Source organism: Barbus barbus (genome assembly GCF_936440315.1).
Source record: "Barbus barbus genome assembly, chromosome: 6".
NCBI lineage: Eukaryota > Metazoa > Chordata > Actinopteri > Cypriniformes > Cyprinidae > Barbus > Barbus barbus.
In genome coordinates, this window is record NC_136734.1 from 18971017 (window position 1) to 18997188 (window position 26172).

General features: G+C 38.3%; 2 protein-coding genes across 7 annotated transcripts; one reads left to right on the forward strand and one right to left on the reverse strand.

Annotated features, from left to right (window-relative positions):
- Window positions 1–424: 424 nt before the first annotated feature.
- On the forward strand, window positions 425–9953 carry LOC306871699 (selenocysteine insertion sequence-binding protein 2-like). Of its 6 annotated transcripts, none has more exons than XM_079419798.1 (18): window positions 425–604; window positions 1198–1288; window positions 2661–2853; window positions 2955–3015; window positions 3101–3318; window positions 3450–3531; window positions 4063–4178; window positions 4261–4401; window positions 4892–4927; window positions 5036–5116; window positions 5275–5398; window positions 5471–5634; window positions 5809–5965; window positions 6110–6281; window positions 6812–7032; window positions 7108–7262; window positions 7448–7604; window positions 8558–9953. In XM_079419798.1, the coding sequence occupies exons 2-18, from the start codon at window positions 1269–1271 to the stop codon at window positions 8677–8679; spliced, it is 2220 nt and encodes a 739-aa protein (XP_079275924.1). In that variant the 5' UTR covers window positions 425–604; window positions 1198–1268; the 3' UTR covers window positions 8680–9953. The 6 variants fall into 6 exon arrangements, with proteins under 6 accessions (XP_079275924.1, XP_079275927.1, XP_079275929.1 ...); XM_079419801.1 differs by having other exon boundaries at window positions 5278–5398; XM_079419803.1 differs by having other exon boundaries at window positions 458–596; window positions 5278–5398.
- Window positions 9954–11317: 1364 nt separating this feature from the next.
- prlrb (prolactin receptor b) lies at window positions 11318–25344 on the reverse strand. Its single transcript, XM_079418862.1, has 9 exons — window positions 25140–25344; window positions 22817–22888; window positions 22302–22434; window positions 21376–21545; window positions 19933–20114; window positions 19488–19629; window positions 15723–15822; window positions 15322–15391; window positions 11318–14686 (listed from the first exon to the last, which is right to left on the reverse strand). The coding sequence occupies exons 2-9, from the start codon at window positions 22881–22883 to the stop codon at window positions 14030–14032; spliced, it is 1521 nt and encodes a 506-aa protein (XP_079274988.1). The 5' UTR covers window positions 22884–22888; window positions 25140–25344; the 3' UTR covers window positions 11318–14029.
- Between the last annotated feature and the right edge of the window lie 828 nt (window positions 25345–26172).

Genomic DNA, 26172 nt, shown 5'->3' on the forward strand with positions numbered 1-26172 from the left:
GAATGACCGGGTACTCTAATCCGTTTTATTTACAACTTCGAAAATATGTTTTTATAGTATTGATGTTTTGATCGTTTTTTTATTAATAACACGATGAAACAATACCTAAATACGAATTCAATTCTTGCTTAAAGACATTAAACTTGTTTACATTTATGAATGTAAAACAAAAAAATTTTAAATGTATGCATAAACCTTTTGTCTATATTTCTGTAATCAAAAAAGAATATAAGCTAAAGAAGAATCACCTAAAACATTTGCCATGCAGATCACATTTTTCCTATGTTTATTTTGAATGCTGAGAAAAATAAATACATAAAATATTATAAAAAATGAACAAAACTATTCTTTCCATGGAACATTCAATAATATAAAACAATTTCACGGTTATATTTTAAGCAGGTCGTCAGCTACATTTGACCTCACACACAGCGACCCGTACGTTGAGTAATGTCTTACTATCAGATGACCCTTCAAAATAAAAGTCCCGCACCGACTGATCTTGTCAACTTTGAGCTTAATCTTTCATTATTTGGCCTACCAGTTTTACATCTCAACCGACCGGAATACGTCTTTTAAAATGGAGTTTGTTATAGGTCAGAAGGTATGATATATTTGACTATTTGTTGATTTTTTTTATATATAGTTTACCATAACGACTGTGTTTACACTAGCTCAGATGTCTTGTCTACTCGAGCTTTCTGGAAATCCCATATGGTTTGTTAACCCGACACAGAAGAGCTGCTGAAAGCTGTCGACAGCTGAACATGTGACACAATGACCCTCTATCTATCATGTTACTTCACATGCAAGGTTGAATCTCACGTTTAAGTTTGAATCAAAGAAGTTTGCTTGATGTCTTAGCTGCCTGCTAACAACCATCTCCATTACGACAACAGTCCTGCAAAAGCCTTATAATGCATCTGCTTATGAACTCTTCAAATAATAAACGTCGGCGTGTAACTAATATTAAACCGTGTTTTTAACCGTCGACCCTGAAAGTGACTTTGGTTGAGTGGATTATGACATAAGTCTGTTTACTGAGAGGTGTTTAGTCTTTAATTTGGTCGCTGCGTCATTATTTGTCATTAACACATCGTTTGTTTAAACGCAGATTTGTGCTCCCCATACAGTGATTGGTTATTTTATTTATTCAAGCATGTTGTCTTATCACTTTGAACCTGTCTGTGCTCACAGATAATGAAGGCTGGAGTTATGGATCCTCAGAAGTTGTTTGATTCATAGCCTTCCTTCCACAGCGAGACAAAATGGAGGATCATTTAAAAAGGTAAAAATAACTGACAATGTGGAATATTTATTTGCCACTTTTTTATATTTTACTTTATTTACCAGTCAAAGACATTGAGCGATTATTAATTATGTAGCGTCGTGTTCCAGTTAAAGCTTTAAAAAATGTACCTAAAATGTATGAATTTCATTGCATTATATAAACTATCAAACCAAGTGCTTTATGCAGATGTGATAGAAAATTAACTAAAAAAAAGTAAAAATTAAAAAGACAGAATCAATTGCATCTTGGCCACAATTTACCTAAAACATGGCCATGAATTAAGAAATTGTGGGAATAAATGTGTAATTTGTGACCACAGTATGGCTCCATACTTTCCTGAACCACACACACAAGTGTCCTATTAAGTCCAACCCTGCTCCTGGAGAGCTACCATCCTGAAGATTTCAGCTTCAACCCCAATCAAACACACCTGAAGCAGCTAATCAAGGTGTTCAGGGCTTCTTGACAATTATAGACAGGTGTGTTGCAGCAGGGTTGGAACTGAAGTCTGCAGGACGGTAGCTCTCCAGGAGCAGGGTTGGAGAGCCCTGTATTAAAGTAATCACAAGTGTAGTTCATCAAATCAAAGGGATAGTTCACCCCAAAAAAAAATATTTATGTTGTTGCAATTAAATCCCATAAGATTTTGGTTAATCATCGAGAAACACTTTTTTTTTTTTTTTTATGAAACCTGATAAATTTCTGTCTCAATTGAAAGTCCAGAAGGTCTAAAAAAAAAAAAAAAAGATCATAAAGGGATTGTAAAATGGATCAATGTGCTCAACTCATAGATTCAAGTATTATCTACACTTCCATGTTTACCTAAATTGATGTGTTTTATGTATGTCAATCATTGTTTAGATGTAAAGAAGAAAAGAAAAAGCCTAAAGCCTGTTCTTCATATAACACGAAAATCTCTTCACAAGACTTGGATTAAATCACTTAATCTGGATTTGTTTTACACCAACTTTGTGACCTTTTTTAATCTTTTTTTCTTGTAAGTCAATGATGGAACCTCTAAGGTTTTGTTAAAGATATCTTTTGTTTTTAAGATTAACCAAAGTCTTATGGATTTGGAACAACCTGAGCGAAAATAATGACGACAGAATTTTAAATTTTTGGGACTACATTTTAACTATGAATAATTTCTGCTAGCATTTGACAGCAGGAACGTATCACAATCCTTCTTGTCTTCATTTTTTAAAAGCAATTTTATCAGTTGCTTTTAATTGTCCAACTGCTTTTTCTGGCTGCTTTATATCACAGTGCACTGAAGAACAACAAACAAAATCTGTACTAATTTTGACTGGTTAAATTTTTTTTTATTTTATCGTTTATCGGTTTTTATCTTTATTGTATCTTTACACAGAGCTCCGTATAAAAACAAGACATGCCAGTCGTCACCCGAGGACTGGTTCAAGAGAAGGCAGAGGTCAGTAGACAATCAGCATGACATGGCACCAAGGACGCACGTCAACAACAGCGGCTCTCACACCAACAAGAGCGCTGATCTCAAAACCCGCAGTGGTCTAAACGATGGTTTAAACAAGCAAACTGGAAAGGTATGCTTCTAGTATGGCCATTTGGATGATTTGATTCTATATATTTCACATTCGAAAGCCTAATAAATTTTTTCTTTTAATCAATCTTTCGGATATTGAAGGACAACAGAGCTGAGCCTTCCTCTCAGGACAAAAGAATCAGCAGGAGATCAACAGACAGAGGTGCTTATTCCCTTTAAGAAGCCTTTTAATAATAATTTCCTGATTAAATCGGAATCGTAAGTGGATGATTTGTTTCTGCTTTCAGGTCACAGAGTGACCAAACCTTCCCCAAACCCCGCAGAGAGAGCCAAATCGGCCATTACATGTAGTAGCACATTTGAAATGAAACTTGCTGATTTCCCTGAATTAGGTGATATCACACCCAGCAACCCTACAGTAGCTTCCCTGCACCAGGAACCATGGGTAAGCGCTGGTGCAGTCATGCCAGCCGAGCGTCATAGTTCACCAGCACCCATCTGTAAGGTAACCTTCATGCATGGTGATTTGGGCCAAAAAACACATTGTTCTGTTAAAGCACGAGCTGTTTACTAATATGTGCTGGCTTAATGGCCTCAATGAAACTTGGCAATGTTTGTTTTTTTTATTCTTATTAGAATGTACCAAAACGAAGAACCAAGTCGGCACAGAAAGTCACGTCTAGTGGAAAGTGTGACATGGCATCAGGTGTCACAGCAGGTGAAGATCTGCAATCATTCCTCAGAAATCAATCATTTAATTAATTTCAACAATTCCCCTATATCAGGGGTGCCCAACCCCAATCCTGGCGATCGACTGTTCTGCAAAGTTTAGCTCCAACTCATGAAGACCTTAATTCGTTGCTTCAGGTGTGTTTGATTAGAGTTGGAGCTAAACTTTGTAGGACAGTCGATTGCCAGGAACAGGGTTGGGCACCCCTGCCCTATGTTTTCTCTGACACACCCCTAACTCAGAAACACAGGGCTTAAAGACAGTTTCCCATAATTCACGTGTGTTCGGCTCATAAATAAGATCTTTATAACATGACAAAGAACGCACCTTTATTTTACACAGTTTGTTGTTGTTCTAAGGAAAAGATGTGTTGTTTTTCTTATTGAATATTCAGCTGCACTGGAAAATGCATCATGTTACAGAAGTGGGTTGTAAATCTTTTTAAATTAGATTTTTAAGTTAAAATCAATACTGAAAGAATGAAATGTATCTAATTGTTTAAACCCCAATTTGATTTAGATCAAGACAGTGCAGTATCCAATCCCACTGGATCTTCAGCTCAGTCCTGGGCAAACATTGCTTCTCAGCCTCCCAGAGTCATCCAGAAAAGCCTCAAAGCCAACACATTGTCTCAGGTAAACTGCTGCATTGTTGATCAGCATTTTCAACATGTATTGTACAAAATAGAGACAATTTTCACCTTATTACTGTGATTAGGAGGATTTAACTACACCGCCAGTAGAACAGAAAACAGAAAAGAAGAAGAGGAAGAAAAAGAAGAAACCCAAAACCACATCTGAAAACGCAGATGAGACCTTAGAGGAACATCTGATACAGCAGGAGCCTCCAAAGTTTGAGGTAAAATCTGTCATATCTGTATGTCGTGTGATTTGATATTTTCTGAAATTAGATTTTAGAAGTTTCATGTTTAAGTTGTTACTTGGAAATAAATTGCTGTATAAATCAGTTATTGTAAACTAAAGCTATTAAAATCATTTTTGTTCATTGAAATAAATCTGAAATAAAATATAAATATTTGATGGAAATGCTTTAAATGCTTTTGAAATTACTAAAATATAAAGTAGTTATATAGAAATATAAAAAAAACCTAATAAAAATGACAAAAGCACAAAAAATTAGTTCAACTGAAAATACATAACAAATAAATAATACCATAAATAATAATAATATAAATAATATTAAAATAACACTGGTATAAATACAGTTTAGAGGCTTATTCACTGTTTTGTACTTTTATTTTATAATTGTTAAAACTTTTTTTCCTAGCTTTCTTGTATTCAATGGCAAAAACATTGATTTTTCTTTCTTTTTTTTTCTTTTTTTGTAGGATGAAGAGGAGTTTCCAGACCTGTCACTTGCATTTGTGAGTTCATTCGTTTGGCCTGAACACCTCTGCATGCCAGCAGTTCATATTAAATGTTCGTTATGTTTGCACCTGTTAATTGTATCATTTGTAATTAAATTGATTCAGGAACTGAAAGGACATTCAGCAACACAAAAAGAGGGACTGTCCTTACACAAAGGCACTACACCCACGTCTGCCAAAACACAGGTTGGTGTGTGTTTCCAGGGTGACGTTTAAACCCCATCTAATCCGAAAGGATGTACAATTGATATGTTAATCCGAATGTAAAATTAAAGACTAAATGTTTTGTCTAAGAAATGAGATGGTCACACATTGCAATTGTTTCATATCCCATCTTATCTCAGCAGACTAGTCAGAAGAAGTCAAAAGTTCCTGTAAAACTTGACCTTGGAAACATGCTGGCGGTTCTTGAGGAGAAGCAACAGTCTCAAAAATCCAAACAAGACCAGCGACCACTAACACTTTCAGGTATTTGACTGAAAAATATTAGCGGATACTCTTTGTAGGACAATATTACAATTAATATTACTGGTGTGTTAGTTGGAGGAGCTATACCTGTAGTCCACAAAGAGCCTTCAGTTCAGAAAAAGCCATGGCAGCAAGAGAAGACACCGCACAACCCGCTGGACTCCACCTGTCCATTAGTGAAGAAGGGAAAACAGCGAGAAGTTCCCAAGGCGAAAAAACCAACACCACTCAAAAGAGTGAGTCCAGTGTCCACCTAAAGTTTCAGTGTGTGCTTTCTGTGCCACTGGTGTCATCAAACACGACTGGAGTGTCAGTTAATGTTTGGTGCAGAAATGACACTTTTTCTTGTGAATTTTGAGTCTGTTTTTGATCAGCATTCCTAAAGATGTTTTGCTATTTGAACCCTTGAGGTCATTCTTCGGGAGAGAGAGGAAAGGAAACAGAACCGCCTGCTGGAGGAGAGAGACCCGGCCCGAGTGGCCACCGAGGCTGAAGAAAGGGAAACTAGTATTAGTGAGAATGCTTCTGAAACAAGCCATGCTGACCATGACCAACAACTTCAAACGAGTATGAAACACAGCACTGTAATATTTTCACGTGATCATTGTAGACAATTACTAAGGTTGATCAGAATATGAAATGTTTTAGTGTTGTCAAGCTAGCATCAGTGTTTTCTAATGCGTAGTATGACATTGTCATAATCTGTATCAGATATAGATGACAACCCTGAACTCGTTGGTACTGAGGAGTCAGAGTGTGACCAACCTGGTTCACCATCTCATCACAAGTTGGATGACAGCATGTCAGAAAATGCAACACTAAAATCCTGGAATCCTAATTCCAATCCCAATCTTCCTAAAATCCACAGCAGGAAGTTCAGAGAGTAAGAACAATTATTTTGTGTTTTTGTTTTTTATGTTGTTTTGTTTTGTTTCTCAAACATATGCAAATTGTTCCCAAAAAGGCTTGAAGATATGATTAAATGAATGCCTTATTTTCTGGTGATTTAAAGAAATTTGAGTAATAATAATAATAATTTTGAATAACAGCAGCAACAAAAGAACAACCACAATAATAATAATTATAAATATTATTATTATTATAACTCTTTACAACAATGTTCATTAGTTGGTGTTAATTAATGCATTAACTAACATTTGACAATGAGCAATACATTTGTTACTGTTTATTAATCTTTGTTAATGTTAATTAATAAAACTACAACAGGTAATTCTGAGTTCATGACATTAATTAATATTAATAGATATTACTTTGATGTAATGCTTTAGAAGTATTTGTAATTTTTAGTTTAACTAATGTAGTTAACTAACTGGAACCTTATTGTAAAAGTGTTCCCATTATTATTTATTGTCATTAATGAATTGATAACATTTATTTTTGCTGATTCTACAGCTACTGCAACCAAGTGCTTAGAAAAGATGTTGATGAATGTGTGAGCAGCTTACTGAAGGAGCTGGTGAGGTTTCAGGATCGTCTTTATCAGAAAGACCCCATGAAGGCCAGGATGAAGCGCAGGCTGGTCATGGGCCTACGAGAGGTGCTGAAACACCTCAAACTCAGGAAGGTCAAGTGCGTTATCATCTCGCCCAACTGTGAACGTATTCAGTCCAAAGGTAAAGTGAATTTGCAGAACCAAAATCACATTTTGATTCATTGCTGCTGATGGAGGGCCTGTTTTGTTAATGTAGGCGGCCTAGACGAGGCTCTTCACACTATCATCGACACATGCCGGGATCAAGGCATCCCGTTTGTGTTTGCCTTGTCAAGGAAGGCGCTGGGCCGCTGTGTTAATAAAGCTGTGCCTGTTAGCTTGGTGGGCATCTTTAACTATGATGGCGCACAGGTAAGTACGAGAAGTTTCTGGTTCTAGTTGTGGTAAATATCTTGCAGTTGTTAAGTTAGACTTCGTCCTTTCAGATGTTTGTGAAGAACCTTGAGTGGCATTATTGTAAATACAAGTTATGATATTGATACAGATTGTATTACTTTGGTGCACCTTGCTGATTTCTGTGTATTTAATGGCCACAGGACCACTATCACAAAATGATTGAGTTATCGGCTGAGGCCAGGAAGGCCTATGAGGTGATGATTGCAAATCTGGAGACTGTATCACAGGAAGAACAGGAGGAGCAACAGGAGGTGGAGCCGTCAGGAGAACCTTCTGGAACTGAAGAGCCAGAGTACAGTACGTCCTAAATAAAAATTTAAAATGGCATGAATTTATTGCTTTTGCAAGCAATACTGCAATTTCATTATTGTTTTAGTTAACTATTCTCTTAAACTACTCCATTAACTGTTAAATATGTAAATGTGTAACTTAGCTGCTGCTGGGTCATTCCATGTCAAATCAACTAAATTTCAGAAACTTCCCCAGCTCAAATTTTTTATTTAGTCAATATTTGTGCTCAAAGATAAACATGTATAGTGATGAAAGCCAAAATATTACATCTGATGGATGTATATTTACTGAGTAGTACACTAGTATTTTGTAAAGGGGGGTCAAATGACAATTTTCAAATCGGGTTGAGTTGACACGGAATGACCCTGCTTTGTTTATAGGTCGGTTGGCCATGTATGTATAGACTCAAGAGTTTGTTTGTGTAATTATATCTCTATATAGTGGTTGGTTGATATGTTTAACATGAAATATAATAATAAAAAAAAAGATAAAATCAAATTAAGTCACAGTAAAGACTTTGGCATTGTAATAAAACATTTCTAGTTCTTTTAAACTTTTTGTTCATTAGTGAATCCTGAAAAAATGTATTGTGTATTGATTGCTTCCACAAAAATATTAAGCAGCACAGCTGTTTTCAACATTGGTTTGTTGAGCATCAAGTCATCATATTAGAATGATTTCTGATGGATCATGTGACACTGAAGAATGGAGAAATGACTGCTAAAAATTCACATTTGAAAATATATCCAAATAGAAAAATTTCACAATATTACAGTTTTCATTGTTCTTTTATTGTAAAACAAGTGTAAATAAATAGCAATCACAAAATAGACAATTATTGATTAAATAGTTTTTGAAAGCATCATTAAAGTGCTTATCATTTGTTGCATATGTGATATGAAAACTATAAGAATTATCCACTCACTCTTCACTCATTTAACCTATTTCTGTTTTCTCAGTGAAAATCTGGAAGAAAATGGTCGAGAAAAATTTCAACCACCCTTTCCTAAATTTTGAGGACCAGTTTTCATCCATTTCCATTAGTTCAGAGCAGATGCTGGATGACCATGAAGGAAGTTGATGGAAGTGCATCGACGAATGAGACAAAATGTCTGTTTTTGTTTGTTTTGCAGAGCTGGTCACACTTCTGTGACAAGGAAACCGATCACTACAGGGTTTCCAACCCCGCGTGAGCCTTTAGCACCCTGTGAAAAAATGTCAGGAATAGCTTGAAGTACCAAATGTGCCTGTGTAGAGGATTTTATGAAATAATGTAAACATATATTCCTGTAACCTGGAATGGTGTATTAAATCAAGAGGCAATACAGCTGAAAACAGAGAACAGCCCTTGACTAAAAATATTTTCTTATAGATATCAAATGCTTGCTTTGATGTTTCCACAGTCTGAATGGCGAATATTTTTGAAAATAGCTATTATCCCTCTATTTCTATTAAAATAAGTGTAGTAGTTTGATAAAATGACAGAAACAATCTGAACCACTTAATTTATGTATGTTTACATTTGTAAATCAAGTGTATTTTCTTCTCCAGTTGGATGCACGATTTTACTGATCATGACCACTGTGTTTGCAGCCCACGTGTCTTCATTATCGGCAGGGTGCCATTAATTCTGAAGGCTCATAAAGCGAATGATTGTTATGACCATGAACTGTTTGTGGGAATACCTCTCCTTCCTAGAACTTATTAAACATCACTTACCTAAATCATAGACCTCACTTTTAATTTATAACTCTCCTCTGGCTGTTCCTCAACACTAGCTAAACCATTAATACTGAGTGCTCGAGGTGGTTCTCCTTAAAATTCTCAGTGTTAGTGTAGCTCTATGCCTTTATGCTGTTGACTGCAGTTAATAGGGAATGTGTGTTATGCACTTGTGTTGTACTCAGCTCTATGCTACATGTATATGCCATGGACCACTAACAATTCAAAACTTCACTTAGCAGTAACAAATCATTTTCACATATAAACCTTTTTACCTGCTTCTATGTATTTTCAGAATGTTGACTTTGGGACCAAAAACAACTTTGTGATTGTGAAGGTTTTAGAGTTTTCTCTAGTGTTTGCAATAAATGATCTTGTCAAAAATGACCATCCCTGAAATACCATTATAAATAAATGAATAGAAATCAGTAATTAATTTGCAGTGCTTAAAGAGAATGTTCACCAAAGTGACAATTCTGTCATCATTTACTGACCCTCCAGTTGCTCTTTCTGGAGTTTCTGTTTCTCCTGCTAAACACAAAACAAGATATTTTGGATAATGTTAACCAAATAGTTTCTGGTCCTCACTGACTTCCATTATACAGGTGCATCTCAATAAATTAGAATGGTGTGAAAAAGTAATTTTTTGCTTGTAAGTTATTTCAAAAAGTGAAACTTTCATATATTTTAGATTCATTGCACGTAAAGTAAAACATTTCAAAAGTTTTTTTGTTTTAATTTTGATGATTAGAGCTTACAGCTGATGAAAGTCAAAAATCAGTCTCTCAAAATATTAGAATATTTACATTTGAGTTTCAATTAATGACCATCCCTACAGTATAAATTCCAGGTATCTCTTGTTCTTTGAAACCACAATAATGGAGAAGACTGCTGACTTGGCGATGGTCCAGAAGACGAACATTGACGTCCTCCACAAAGAGGGTAAGTCACAGAGGGTCATTACTGAAAGGTGTGGCTGTTTACAGAGTGCTGTATCAAAGCATATTAAATGCAAAGTTGACTGGAAGGAAGAATTTGGGTAGGAAAAGGTGCACAAGCAACAGGGATGACCGCAAGCTTGAGAATACTGTCAAGCAAAGCTGATTCAAACACTTGTGAGAGCTTCACAAGAAGTGGACTGAAGCTGGAGTCTTCAGGAAAAGGGCTACCAAGCCACTTCTGAACCAGAGACAACATCAGAAGCGTCTTACCTGGGCTGTGGAGAAAAATAACTGGACTGTTGCTCAGTGGTCCAAAGTCCTCTTTTCAGATGAAAGTAAATTTTGCATTTCATTTGGAAATCAAGGTCCTAGAGTCTGGAGGAAAAGTGTAGAGGCACAGAATCCATGTTGCTTGAAGTTCAGTGTGAAGTTTCCACAGTCAGTGATGATTTGGGCTGCCATGTCATCTGCTGGTGTTGGTCCACTGTGTTTTCTGAAGTTCAGTCAACGCAGCCATCTACCAGGAAATTTTAGAGCACTTCATGCTTCCTTCTGCTGACAAGCTTTATGGAGATGCTGATTTCATTTTCCAGCAGGACTTGGCACCTGCCCACACTTCCAAAGGTGGTTCAATGACCATGTTGTTACTGTGCTTGATTGGCCAGCAAACTCACCTGACCTGAACCCCATAGAGAATCTATGGAGTATTGTCAAGAGGAAGATGAGAGGCACCAGACCCAACAATGCAGAGGACCTGAAGGCCGCTATCAAAGCAACCTGGGCTTCCATACCACCTCAGCAGTGGCACAAACTGATCAACTCCATGCCATGCCGAATTGAGGCAGTAATTAAAGCAAAAGGAGCCCCTACCAAGTATTGAGTACATATACAGTAAATGAACATACTTTCCAGACGGCCAACAATTCACTAAAAATGTTTTTTTTATTGGCCTTATGGAGTATTCTAATTTGTTGAGATAGTTAATTAGTACTTTTTTGTTAAATGTGAGCCTAAATCATCACAATTAAAAGAACCAAAGAGTTAAACTACTTCAGTCTGTGTGCACTGAATTTATTTAATACACAAGTTTCACAATTTGAGTTGAATTACTGAAATATATTAACTTTTCCACGACATTCTAATTTATTGAGATGCACCTGTATATATTTTTTTCCATACTATGGAAGTCAATGGGGACCAGCAGCTGTTTGGTTACCAGCATTCTTCAAAATTTTTGTTCAACAGAAGAAAGAAACAACTTGAGGGCAAGTAAATGATAAAATGATAATTTGCTTAAAAATTAAACTTCTCCCCTCAGGTTTCCTCTCTCATGTTGTTCCAAGCCCATAAGAATTTAGTTCATCTTCAAAACCTGAGCATTTTGTTCCTCTGTTGAAAGTCCTTTCACCTGAACATGTACCAATTAAAAAAGTTCATAAAGAGATTGTAGAAGAAATCCTATGAATGAGCGGTTAAATCAAGTCTCCTAAAGAGACATGATCATGGTACATACTGAACAGATTTACTTTAGGCTTTTATTCACATATAAACACTGATCAACACACACATACAGTAAACCGCTCGATTCATATGGATTACATTTATGTCTTTATGACCTTTTTGAACCATCAACATTTTGGTGAATTAAACTTCAATGGACAGAAATTTAATTAAATTATATTTTCATTTGTGTTTTGAAATGGCATGAGGGTGAGTGAATGATGACAGAATTGTCATTTTTAAGTGAACTGTCCCTCTAAATGTAATTATCGGGTACCATCACATCTAACCTCACCCCAAAAATTGGAAAAATGTATGATTTTACTCATAGTCTACTTGAGAATGTGAAAAGAAGTGATCTGGAATAAAACTGAATTACACATGCCACTGTCAGTGAAAGAATGTAAGGAACTCAAGCTAGAAACACCAATGCACCACTGTGCTAACAGTATTTACATAACTTCAGATTACATTTCTTGCAGTATTAAGCATCGCATTGTTACACAAACAAGATACATATTTGTACCACAATGGATGATATAAAACAAATTCTTCATTCTAATTTAAGCTACACAGAAAAGCTGCACAACAGTTCTCTCATGCTGAACCAAATGTTTGTCCTTGTACAGTGTTAAGTCAATGTTTGACAAAGTAACTCTTTACTGCTGCACTGCAGACCATAAATGTTCCATGAGACCAGCTGACCCGTCTTTGTCTGCCGCTGTAACTAGCTTCTCTGAGGCACTCTATATAAGGTAAAAAAAACAAAAAACATCAAAGGCCTGCCAGACTGTATTGGGCTCACTGCCCTTGTGTTTGGTTAAGCTTTGACAACCCTTTTGTGCAGATTTAATCTATTATTTGACATTAGTCTTAATTCTGGTTATTGTCTTGAGTGCCCAAGTTCAGGTAATTATAAATCAGAAGGTTGAATCGGATTATACTGTCTGTTTACCCTAAAACGAGTGAATATCGATGACTATTTTAACATTAAATCAATGTTATAAATCAAGATTAAATCAAATGGATTGGGAGTGACGTACATATACTAGATCTAGTTCAATAAATACACAGTAAAGCCATTAGTTGTTTTGACCAAAGAAATATCACACTGATTATATTCATAGTATCATTGTGAATAAATATACAAAAGGAGCTTTTCTGTATTTTAAAATGTTTCCATTAAACTATGAAAATTCTTAACAATAATCAACTGCAAAAGATCAGGAGCAGCAAGCATTGAGAAAAGTGCCAGGTCTCTAGAGAAAGTGGCAGAAATTCCACTGGGATGTTTTGTGTATGTCTGCTATGAGGTAGTAGTTTTGAAGAAGCATTTCGAAAGGTTTAACAATTAATATAATAATCTTTAGTGGGGTATTTTTTAACAGCGGTTGGTCGATATGTAATGGTTTGGAATGACACTGCGTTTTAATCTAATTTTCAACCCATTACCACAGCTTCCTGTTGTTTAGCCTTAATTATCCTCAGAACTACACTCTTAAAAATAAAGGTTCATTATTGGCATCAATGGTTCTAAGAAGAACCTTGCACATCCATGGAACCTTTCAAATGCAGAAAAGGTTCTTTATACTCGAAAAAGGTTCTTTAGAATTTTTTTTTTTCCTTTTAGGAACTGTTCACTGAAAGGTTCTTTGGGGACCAAAAATGGTTCTTCTATGGCATCGCTGCAAAAATACTCTTTTGGAACTTTTATTTTTAAGAGAGCTGTAGTTACAACCATTTTCTTGTTAGTATGACGTGGATCAATAGATCAAGCGCTTGAGTAAAATAAGCATGCTGACATATATATTCAAATTAGTTTGTCAAGAGAATGAAAGCGCAGTTTTTAAGAGTGTGAATGCGCTCTAGTCCCAAGGGGAACCGTCGAATGAAGTAATTCAATGGCGAACAAAAATATTATAGTCCTCCGATGCCATGTTTGTTATTTACATCAGTAATATGACATTAATTGATCCGAAAGGATTAATTAGCAGAAGTAATTACTCCAGCAATTGCGTGACCTCAGTAACGACAGTTCTAGACTGTTGAACCAGTGTGGTTCAAATGATCAGTCAGCAGTTTCGGGAATTAGTTACGCATAGCTCTAAAGGTAGCTCAGCAGCAAGTTACGTCATTGTACAGGAAACGAACCCCAGACCGCCCGAAGGAACTCTTCTCACATCTCTACTAACAAAGTGCTTTACAGTTTGAGCAGGACACAACCAGACAAAATAATCCCAAACTTCTTAAATTAAAGTCACAAAATAGTCAAGATTCACTTGAAAATGTTGTCAGGGTTTCCAAGTATCCCAGAGGTTCGAAAACACAACCCATTTCTTCAGCTTCAGACGTTTTGTCACATTTGACCTCTTTGTGTCCCTGTACAGGTATGCCGTCTTGTAGTACGAGGATGTTATCACTGATAACGTCACTGACCATACTGTAGTCCTCCTTGACCAGAGGTTTCTGGTCTTCGTCAACCTCAACATACTCCGTAAGTCCAGCAGGGTTGATGTTGGCGCGTTCACAGTTACCATCGGAGCTCATTTGAGTGTTTTGGTCCTGAGCTTTTACTGGTGAGCCATTGCAATTAAGGTGAAGTAGATGTTGAGGCTCTCCAAGGACACTGCTGGTTGCACTTTGGAGATTAGAGACAGTCCCAGCGCGGACGTGTTCGCTCAGTGTTGTTTTTAGATCCTGACTGCTGTTCAATGAGATCTTGATGCAGTTTTGAGAGCTCTTTTGTGCATTATCTGTGGGACGGTTTTCCCCCTTTTGGTACTCAAGATGAGCTTTGCCATCAAAATCCATTTCCTCATCATAGTCGGAGACCACGAGATACTCCACTTGACGGTCTGAACTCTGGTCTATTTGGGGAAATCCTGGAGTAATTAGTGCACTGAAGATCTCCTCAGACTTCCCACTCTGTATTAGAAGTAAAATGACCTTTGTATATTAGAACTGCAGTTTTGTGGTGTCAGCTCATTGTCTGTTACAAATTGTTTGAAAATCCCCCCCTATTTTTGTGACCATGATAGAACATTTCAACACAGATTGTTCAGAGAATGTGTCACAATGTAATGCAAATTTTGTGAAGAAGCTGTTATTGACGAATTGGACAGTTAAAAAATTATATTGGATTTAACAGCAAACCCACAGCTGTTTACATTGAAGTCTTAAGAACAAAACAACAAAATAATGGCTCATTTAAAGGGATAGTTCACCTATATATGAAAATTGTCATTGTTTACTCCTGTATGACTTATATACTTCTGTTGAACACAAAAACTATATTTTGAAGAATGTCAATAACCAAAAAAAATCGGTCCCTGTTCACTATATTATATTTTTGACCATACAATGAAAGTGAATAGGAACCAAAACCAACATTCTTCATAATATCTGCTATGTTTCACAGAAAATACAAAGCCATAAAGGTGTATCCTGTAAATAAAATAAAAAAGCCCAAAAGTAAAACTAAACTGCATACAACAAAACTGCACCTTAGAAAAATGAATTCATAAAATAATATGATATGAATCAATGCATGACTGCTGTACCTTAAGGAGCTGAGTGTCTAAGCCACTGATTTTGGGTTCTGGAACTGGTGGCAGTAAAAAATGCTTCACCCTAGAGAGGAAGAATGCAGAATTAACTTGCTATCATATTATTTTATCATCGTAATTATAAACACCCTGGTTTGTAGTGCAAGTTGTTTTATCCTTCCGTAAAGTTTAGCACTTTGTTATTCTTCTAGTTACTGACCTATAGCAGCTAATATATCAGGAGGAAAATTGTATTGAAAAATAAAGTGGATACAGTGTTAAATTAATGTTCAATTTGTGTCACACATTAGGGTAAAGAATACTGTATTCTGAAGGAAATTCTGGGAAAACTTTTTATGTACAGTTATCAGTGTAAATCCCTTGGTCATTGTGATGATGTGGGATGTCATGCTTACGGTTTCATCTTGACTGTCAGCACTCCTGCAGTCAACAGGAAAATGATGACCGTTAGAGTGACGGCAATAATCATAACCGCATTCTGTGTGTCAGACATATCTGCAATATTGAGAAACACAAAGCCTTGTTTACATTTCTTTCAATTTTTATCATCTTTATATTGTTACGAAGCAGGCTAGGAGACACGGAGGAATATGGTCAAACAGCGGCTAGAGTTCTTACCAGATCAAGAAAATATGATCATATTACTCCAATTTTACAGTCTCTGCACTGGCTACCTATTAAGTTCCGTATCATTTACAAATTATTATTACTTGCCTATAAGGCCCTAAATGGTTTAGCACCTGCGTACCTAACTTGTCTTCTACCACGCTATAATCCAACCCGCTCTCTAAGGTCGCAAAACTCTGGACTTTTGGTAGTAGCTAGGATAGCAAAGTCCACTAAAGGAGGTAGAGCTTTTTCACATTTGGCTCCCAAACTCTGGAATAGCCTTCCTGATAACATTCGGGGTTCAGACACACTCTCTCTGTTTAAATCTAGATTAAAGACACATCTCTTTAGCCAAGCATTCACATAATGCATTTTATAATCTTGTACTGCAGTTATATCTGATCAGACGTACATTATTATTATTCTTTAGCTTGGGTTGAACAATTCATTTTTGCTTAGATGTAACAGCAGCTACGCTAATCATGTCCCTGCTTGTCTCTCCGTTTCTGCCACGCTAGGAATTACAGAACTTCAGTCTGGATCCAACCATTACATGATCTGAGATGACCGAACACCTGCGATGGAGGATCAGCGCCGGGAGATGACGTATGTGGCCCTGATCGTAGGCGGAGGCCAGACACCTGGATGAGCGCCAGAGACAGATCCCCATTGAGGACCCCGCCACTTAGATAGCCATCGGGAAAGACCACTGGAACCAGCTGAGCCCTTACAATCTGACTTGCTGCAGTTTGGAATTGAACTGCTGGTTTGTTTGGCCAGAGGAGAATTGGCCCCCCGACTGAGCCTGGTTTCTCCCAAGGTTTTTTCTCCATTCTGTCACCGATGGAGTTTTGGTTCCTTGCCGCTGTCGCCTCTGGCTTGCTTAGTTGGGGACGCTTCATTTCCAGCGATTTCATCGACCTGATTGCAAAGACACTACTTAAACTTATTGACACATTATTTTCCTTTTTTGATATTGTGCAGTTGCTTTGACACAATTTGCATTGTAAAAAGCGCTATATAAATAAAGGTGACTTGACTTGACTTTATTAAAGGAACTGCGGGAGAACCAGGAGGATACTGTGAGAGGTGCCCAAGGTGAGTATGCAGGGAGTGTCTCGTCGTGACAGGAGGAAGAACAGGGTCTGCTTGTGGGGATCCGAGGAGCGGTGGAGACCAGGAGCTTCGGAGCAGCTGGAGCACTGAGGTAGGCAACACATACACAAAGTTAGTAGCAAGGAGTCAAGCTATGTTCTGGTAAGGAACGGTAGACTGGACGAGGACGGAGTGTGGGGAGAGCGTTGATATAGTGCAGGTTGATTGGCTGTGGCAGGTGCGGGGAATTAGAATGCAGGTGACTGATCTCGTTAGCGTGGGTGCCGATGACTGCGATTCGCTGACATTATCCCCCCCCCCCAGGGGCGGGTCCTGATGCCCTACTACGACGACGGGGACGGCCTTGGCCTCTGGGTGCAGGACGATTGGGGTGATCACGGTGGAATACTTCCAGGAGTAGGAGATCCAGGATATCGTCCCGGGCCACCCAGGATCTTTCCTCTGGCCCGTATCCTTCCCAGTCTACCAGGTACTCAAGCCGGGCGCCCCGCCGCCACGAGTCCAGGATGTCTTGGACTCGATCGACTTCAGCCCCATCTAGCATCTCTGGAGGGGGAGGTGCGTCCGCTTCGGTGTGTCCTGTGACAGAGGGGGAGAAGGGTTTGAGGAGTGAGACATGAAACGTGGGATGAACTCTGTACCTGCAGGCATCCGTGAAGCGAGTGTGCCTCCGCACAGCCCGCTGGAGGTGGATGTGAGCTGGGTCCCATACTCTCTCGCTCTCTCGGAACCAGTAGTCCACAGCTGGGACCTCCGAGGGTTCCTCCGTCCAGGGGAAGAGTGGGGGTTGGAAACAGAGTATGCATTGGAACAGGGTGAGGCCGGTGGAGGATTGAGGGAGGGAGTTTTGGGCATACTCGGCCCACGGGAGGAACCGGCTCCAGCTGTGCTGATCGGGTGAGCAGTATGACCGTAGGTAATGTCCGAGCTCCTGGATCTTGAGCTCAGTCTGGCCATTAGTCTGGGGGTGGTAGCCGGAGGACAAGCTAACCGTGACTCCCAGGAGTTGAAAGAATGCCTTCCATACCCGGGAGATAAACTGGGGACCCCGGTCCGACACCATGTCTTCGGGCAGACCATAGTTCCTGAACACGTGGTGGAAGAGGCTTTCGGCGGTCTCGAGTGCCGTGGGCAGGCCTTTGAGGGGGATAAGCTTGCAGGCTTTGGAAAAGCGGTCCACAACAACCAACACGCAGGTGTGTCCATCGGAGTCTGGGAGGTCCGTGACGAAGTCCACGCCGATGTGGGACCAGGGTCTCTGGGGTACTGGTAGGGGAACTAGTTTTCCTGCTGGGAGATGTCGGGGAGATTTGGACATGGCACAGACTGAGCAGCCGCGGACGTACCAGTTGACATCCGTGGTCATACTGGGCCACCAGTACCGAGCTTGAAGGAGCGAGAGAGTCCGCTGGTTGCCTGGGTGTCCAGAGCCCGGTACTTCGTGGACGGAGCCCAGAAGGGGTATTCGCTGGGAAGGTGGGACATAGGTCTTCCCTTCTGGGCCTCCCTGCGGAGCGGGTTCGGTGAGGGTGGCGTCACGAATGTTCCTCTCAATCTCCCACTGGATGGGACTGACGATGAGGGCCGGAGGGAGAATGGGTTCTGGATCAGTGGGAGAGTCGGGGGCATGTAGACGGGAGAGTGCATGGGCTTTATGGTTTTGGGAACCAGGGCGGTAGGTTATGGTGAAGGAGAAGCGGGTGAAGAATAATGCCCAGCGGGCCTGACGGGGGTTGAGACGTTTGGCGTCTCTCAGATACTGCAGGTTCTTGTGGTCTGTGATGACTGTGAATGGAGATGTGGCTCCCTCCAGCCAGTGACGCCACTCCTCTAAGGCTAGCTTAATAGCCAGCAACTCCCGGTTACCGATGTCGTAATTCTGCTCCGCAGGGGATAACTTCTGGGAGAAAAACAGAGGTCTTTATTAAAGGAACTGCGGGAGAACCAGGAGGATACTGTTAGAGGTGCCCAAGGTGAGTATGCAGGGAGTATCTCGTCGTGACAGGAGGAAGAACAGGGTCGGCTTGTGGGGATCCGAGGAGCGGTGGAGAATCGGAGCGGTGGAGACCAGGAGCTTCGGAGCAGCTGGAGCACTGAGGTAGGCAACACAAAGTTAGTAGCAAGGAGTCAGGCTATGTTCTGGTAAGGAACGGTAGACCGGACGAGGACGGAGTGTGGGGAGAGCGTTGATATAGTGCAGGTTGATTGGCTGTGGCAGGTGCGGGGAATTAGAATGCAGGTGACTGTGATCTCGTTATCGTGGGTGCCGATGACTGCAGTGACTGTGATTCGCTAACATATATATTATATATATAATAGATACATTTAATTTATTATTAATTGGACACTGTTATGTAAAGCTAAAAACCCTGAGTAATGCAGAACAATGGCTGGAGGTGTGAAAGATTGGGATGCTGATGCTGGTATCATCTTACTGTCTGGAATTTGGATGAAGGCAGAGGGGCTCCATTCACTCCAGAGGCCGTGGTCTAGTTTACAGCGCACTTGCACAATGTAATTTGCTCCTGGCTGCGGACTGTAGATGCCAAACTCCAATTGTTTTCCAGCACTAGATAACTAAAAACACAAGTCTCAGTCATAATTAAATTACATGGTATCAAAACTTTAAAATGCAAAAATTTGAATATGTTATTTTTGATAATAATTAAGTAAAACATTTAGAAGAAAATTTATACAAATACAGTATATGGAATATTTTTTGATTACAAAACAATAAAAGCCTTTATTTATAAAGGTTTATATATGCACCCCCAGTTGAAAAGCCTGGCCTTAAATAGTTTTGATTTAAAAAAATTAAAAAGTTACAAAGCATAAGAACATTTAAGAACCTTGATGACCTTGAAACTATTTGAATCTCACCTCCCAACTGCTGTCCTCCTCGACTCTGCTGTTCTCAATTTTTAAGCGCACTTCATATTTGATTGTTACCCAGCCTGAACGTGTGTCTGCGTCGTGCGGAGGGTGCCACCGCACCAGGAAATAGGGGCTGTTCGTGGTCTGCATGAAAGTCACATTCACATTCTCTGGAGGGTGAGGCTGCACTGTGTGGAAGAAGATGAATCAACTTAAATGACAATCAAATGCACAGACATTAGAACAGTAGCATCAGTGACAACAATATGTACCAAACAAGGAAATAAACTGAATGCAGTCTACATGGACACTTGACTATTATTCATATATTTCTTATAACACTACCATTCAAAAGCTCAGGGTTAGTATGAATTTATTTTTTTGGCGGGGGTACTTTGTATTCAGTAATAACACATTAATTTGACTGAAAGTGACAGTAAAAATATTTATAATGTTACAAACTATTTCTATTTTTTTTAAATATGTTAAATAAATGTTCTTTTGAACTTAATGAAAGAACCATGAAAAAAATGAGTGTTGAAAAAATATATTACGGTTTCCACAAAAATATTAAGCAGCACAATATGCTTTCAACATTAATGATAAGAAATGTGTCTTGAGCACCAAATCAGCATATTAGAAATAAAATATAAGAAAATATATTCAAATAGAAAACTCTTCTTTTAAATTGTAATTATATTTTACAAAATTACTCTTTTACTGCATTTTTGATCAAAAAAATGCATCCTCGATGAACATAGGAGACGTCTTTTAAAACATTTTAAAAATCATAATGACCCCAGCCTTTGAAAAGTAGTGTATTTATGCTCTTAATGCATTTAAAAAAAAATGTGAAAAAAAACCATGTGCCATATGCCAGCGCATTCAAGCATCTGCAGTGGGATATTCGATACATGCAAGACACAAACCTGTTCATCCTCATTCTGTTCAGTTAGTCAGCCAGAGCTGCTTCTGTTTAGAGCCATTTAGTAATTTTCCATTCCACTCAGATGCTCTAAAATCATCATAGTTTAACTCACCGTTACAGATGGAAGAGCCCAGTGTACACATTTATAGTTGAACTGGTTTAAGAGAAATTGTAACTAAACTATGTAACTGCACATGCAGTGTTATCTGTCTTGGGTTCTAGTATGATGATCTAACTGAAAGTTAAAAAGTTCAAAGAATAAATGTTCACCGTAAAGATTTTACTGATTTAGCTGTGTGTGCCCTTATAGCCACAGGAAATCTTTCTATACGCTATATTTAGCAGGCAGCTCACTGCACTGTGGCTGTTGTCAAAACAAGGCTGAAATTGGCCTCTGTAGTAAAACATCATTAGCCATTCATGCATGGTCAGTATACACTAGGGTTATACTGCAAGCACATAAAAACAAAAGCATTTCTGGATGCATTTCAATATTTTGTAAACACTCTACATGGACTCACCGATATCCATAACATCAACTTCTACAGATTCCGAATAGGCTTTTCCCAGTGCATTGGAGGCCACCACCGTGATGTTGTATATGATCCAAATAGACGTATGTCGCTTATCAAAATAACAGGAATTGTTTCCTGCCTTATGATAATCCGGACATTCAAAGACTTCCAAAGAACTGAAAAAGGTTTAAAATGAATGACTTGTTGACTAATCTTTTGACAACAAATGAACCAAAACCTGTGATTACTTCTTATTAAATGTGTAAACATTAACTGTGTTTATTAATAAGTGTGTGTTGTGTACAAATGAAACAAATATTTAGAAAATAAGAGAAAATGACAGTAAAGATACAAAAGATCTCTCCTTCAAATTATGTTATGTTATTTTAACATGTTATTTCATGTTATTTTGCCGTTTTCCTTCATCAAAAAATGTATTGTGGTTTCCACAAAAACTATTAAAGAGTACAGCTGTTTTCAACACTGAAAATAAATCAATATCGATAAATAATATTTCTTGAGCAGCAAATTAGCATATTAGAATGATTTCTGAAGGATCATGTGACACTGAGGACTGGAGTAATGATGCTGAAAATTCAGCTTTGACACTACAGGAATAAATCAATTAAAAAAGAAAATGTCTAAAACAAATTAAACAAGAAAAAAGTAAACTGTAATAATATTACACAATATTACAGTTTTTACTGTAATAGTTTGCAAAAGAGACTTTTCATTAACTGAACCAAAACGCTACATTATCTCAGTAACAGTTCATTTTACTGATAAAACAAAATAGTCTATATTTTAAGCTGTCATAATTGGCACAAAATGAGGCAACTACCCATATTTTGATACAGGGGAAAAAATCATGGAAATCTACTTTTTTGACAGCAAGATGAACAATGCTGATTTGTGATGTAGGCTGCACTCACCTCTCTTTTCTGTAATACAGGTGGTAGCTGGTGGGCAATCCACCTGTTGATCCAGGCTCCCACCAGCAAGTGAAAGTCTCTTTCTCAGGCGAGCGACATCTTGTTAGTCTGGGCCTCCCTGGAGGAGAATGACCTGGAAAGATGTTGTAATTCAAGAATATATGATAACATATCTTTAAGAATATTAGGATTAAACAAAAGTGCTATTTCAAACACTAACGGAGTATTATTGAATGCAGCAAATAGCCCATATTTTGTGTGTTGTAACATGTTTATGGGTGTTTCATACTGAAAACTAAAATGTATTATTAAAAACTAGAATTCTTTGAATTATACTTCCTTAAATTCAGTATAGAATTAAAAAAATCTCCATCCTGTTTGCTGGCCTCCAAATTATTCAATTATAGAAAGTCGCCCACCAAAACCCAATAGTTGACAACAAAAAAATGTATAAACACAACAACAACTGTCTGAATGTATTCTTTAAATTTTAGAACTGTGTTTCCTTCACTTACACGTGCTGTGTGAGGTCCAAGAGAGAAGCCATATCAGAGTCAGTGCCTGCTCTGCCTCTCTCTGCATTTTTCCTGCATGAGAAACAAACGTCCACAAAGTCAATGAAGTGTCCACACCAAGCAGGTTTAATACCACCTGTAGAGCTTGTTTCTACTTGAAACATCAATCTAGACCTGCAAAACAACTACTTAGCATGTGTAAACACCTTCACTCATACAACAGCTAAAAGGTCATCATTAGGCTATGTGTACAAAATTGTATGCAATTTTGCATTGAGTTAACTTTGTGCCAAGATGATTTTATCTGATTTCATGAATCTTTTCTTATCACGATCAGTGGAGTAAATGCACAGTGGTGTATTGGTACAGAATTTGTCTCAGCCAAGTAAAGTAATGTGCCATTTTGATTTGATTATGAAAGCAGGACAATCATAAACGCGAAGACACACTGAAAATGAATTTTAAATCTCATCAAATTGTTTTTGAGTCAAACAATTAAGTTCTCTATTCAGACTGGTGCAAACAAAAAAGCACAAGCACATCATGATCTCAAAAGAAATGTCTAACACAGAACTGATCAATAATTATTTCTGACAGCACAGTCATGCACAAGGTTATGAACACAAGGCATCAACAAAACAGTCGAACACGGTAAACGCAGGTGCAGAGAGGTGACTTAATGGAAAGTTACTGCCTTGGAAATGGATGAGTTCCAATGAGAGAGACAGATTGAAAGGGCAATCAATGTGTTTTTTGTTTTGGATCACTGTAGAAACATTTTGCTACAGTCTTTGAATTGCATCTATATTCTACATTTTACATCTATATTCTTGTTTCCATGAGCATGCCATCAGCTTTGTTTGCAAATACGCAAGTAGCCAAAAACAAGATTTACCCAAATGGAACAAGCTATTGTCTGTGTTCAGTGCAGTCCTTTATTTTCCAACATTATATGCATTTATTGAGAAGGAAGTGGATTAAAGTCCACGTTTAAATGACCTCAAAACATTTGACATTAACTTTCTATTTCGGTGCCAGGCAACTTAAATATTTATTTTCATTTTAGCAGCAGCAAGTTTCACAACTTGCCTACCAAAAAATAATATGTACATATTTTACATAATATACATTCTTATCAAATAATATAAGGTGATCAGTGTGAAAATCATTTAAGCCCTGCCTACTTTGGTGTTCCTGGTCAAAAATGACCAGGAATGGTCTTTTAAAAACTGCTTGTAAATCTCTTATTATGCTATATCATCACCAAATCTTGAATTCAACCTTTTTGTCAACTTGATTTCTTTCAGTTTCCACGGGTTATTTCTTTTTGGAACTGACTGGTTGTAGGACTCATTGATCTGAGCTTATGCACCTCCGTTTTTAAGTGGAAAAAAGCATTATTTGTGGATGTTTACTCAAAAACAGAGGTGTATGAGCTCAGATCAATGAGGCCTATGATCAATGAGTTCCAAAAAGAAATACAAAACCTGTGCTAACTGGAGAAAGAAATTGATAAAATGTTGAATCCATACTTTGGTAGTAATCACAAATGTATAAGAATTTTTTTGGAGGCCAGTAATTTATGATCTAGAACTCCACAAGTGTAACAATGTCGGGGAATTTTTGTTTTTTTGATACAAAATGTCTAAACAGTCAATCAATTACAAAAGCCTTCTCTAACAATCGGTTCATCTGATACTCAAAACATAACTAAAGAACAGCAAACTAGACTATAATTACTGAGTCACAAACTCCTGTCTCCTCCTGTCATTCCTCCAGGGGCCAATTCTGCCACAGCATTCTCACTGATACCAATGTGATAGCCATAAACAAACACATATTGCTTCAGACCAAGATGCCAAGACCAGGCAGGTCGGACAGTCAACCCATGATCCCAGGGCAACCCAGCTGAAGAAAAAAAAATTTAGGCTACTGCTTTACAGATAGAAGAGGTTATGTCATGCAGACTATGGATCTATATCTCCTTCAACGCTGAAGCTTCTTTTAAAAAGTCTTTATAAAATAGTAATAATAAACTACATAAAATAATATTGATTATGAGTGTATTTAGGCTACATATGCATACTTGCATAGACCATAAGATGCAATATTAAAGAATTACAAAAATAGTGCAACTCAAAGATAGGCTACAGTTGTTTACCGCTATTTAATAATCCTTAAACTACATTATATATTAGTTCTAATTGCGATATGACACAAAAAAAACAATTTCGCAAATTACGATACAGTTATATATAATAAAGATCCATCGCATTATAAAACATAATATTGAGGTGTAGCCTATCATTTGACGGAGACTCACCTGGATCCGACACCCAATATGTGACCGAAATTACACACACGGCTTCACCTGTGGTTTTCCCATATTCCACATCCGCGCTGCATTTTGGACTGAACACAGTCTTTCCTATGCGACCTCCCCAAAAAATTTGCGCACTATGAGAGTGGGAAAAGCCAAATACAAAGTCACCCTGTTGAAACCGCAGTCCTTCTGTCTCCAGTTGCACACAAACAGCCCTAAAGCTGCAGGAAGAGCCTTGAGGAGTGGCGATGACGTTACACCACACACACACACACACATTACCTGCCAATGACAAGGGGTAGGGGTGTGTGTGTGTGTGTGTACCTGTTTTTATATACCGGTGGGGACTGAATACACACAGACTCATGGGGACTTGTGTCAAGGTGGGGACCTAAATTGAGGTTCCCATGGGTAAACACGCTTATAAATCACACAGAATTAAGTTTTTTGAAAATCTAAAAATGCAAAAAGTCTCCTGTGAGGGCTAAGTTTAGTTTTAGGGCAATAGAATATACGGTCTGTACAGTACAAAAACCATTACGCCTATGGAAGTCCCCCCAAGGATAGTGAAAAAAGTGTGTGTGTGTGTGTGTGTGTGTGTGTGTGTGTGTAAGAACTGTAATAAACCACATGAGTAAAGTTCGTCAGTATAAAATATTGATGTTCGTCTAATAAAGCCTTGTTTGGAAGTTTAAAAACAGGGTAGGCCTAATGTCTGAAAAAAAAAACGGACAAAGAGGCTCCGTTTCTGAACTTTAGTTTTTAAAACGTTTACAGGGCTATACACAGTCATATAGAAAAAAGACCAAAAGACAGGCCTACAAACAGACAGATGGATAGACAGTGTGATGCTAAGTGGTTGCTGAGGTAGTCTTGAGTGGTTGGTAGTGAGGTGCTGGGTGTGGGTACTATTCTTGCAGTGTTCAGGACTGTTGCTATGTAGATTGTTCTGTCTTTTTGATAGGACTAGTGGTTTTCAACCAGGGGGCCGCGGCCCACTAGAGGGTCTTAGCAAGCTCCAAAAGGGACGCCA

Bases quoted from the DNA above. Each gene is read 5' to 3' on its own strand.
- LOC306871699 (XM_079419798.1), top strand. From the start codon at position 1,269: ATGGAGGATCATTTAAAAAG. The intron at 4,402-4,891 runs GTAAAATCTGTC...CTTTTTTTGTAG, and splicing joins AGGAGCCTCCAAAGTTTGAG to GATGAAGAGGAGTTTCCAGA. The intron at 6,282-6,811 runs GTAAGAACAATT...CTGATTCTACAG, and splicing joins CACAGCAGGAAGTTCAGAGA to CTACTGCAACCAAGTGCTTA.
- prlrb (XM_079418862.1), bottom strand. From the start codon at position 22,883: ATGCAGAGAGAGGCAGAGCAGGCACTGACTCTGATATGGCTTCTCTCT. The intron at 15,392-15,722 runs GTAAGCATGACA...CTTCCTCTCTAG, and splicing joins CTGACAGTCAAGATGAAACC to GGTGAAGCATTTTTTACTGC. The intron at 14,687-15,321 runs GTACAGCAGTCA...CTTCTAATACAG, and splicing joins TAGACACTCAGCTCCTTAAG to AGTGGGAAGTCTGAGGAGAT.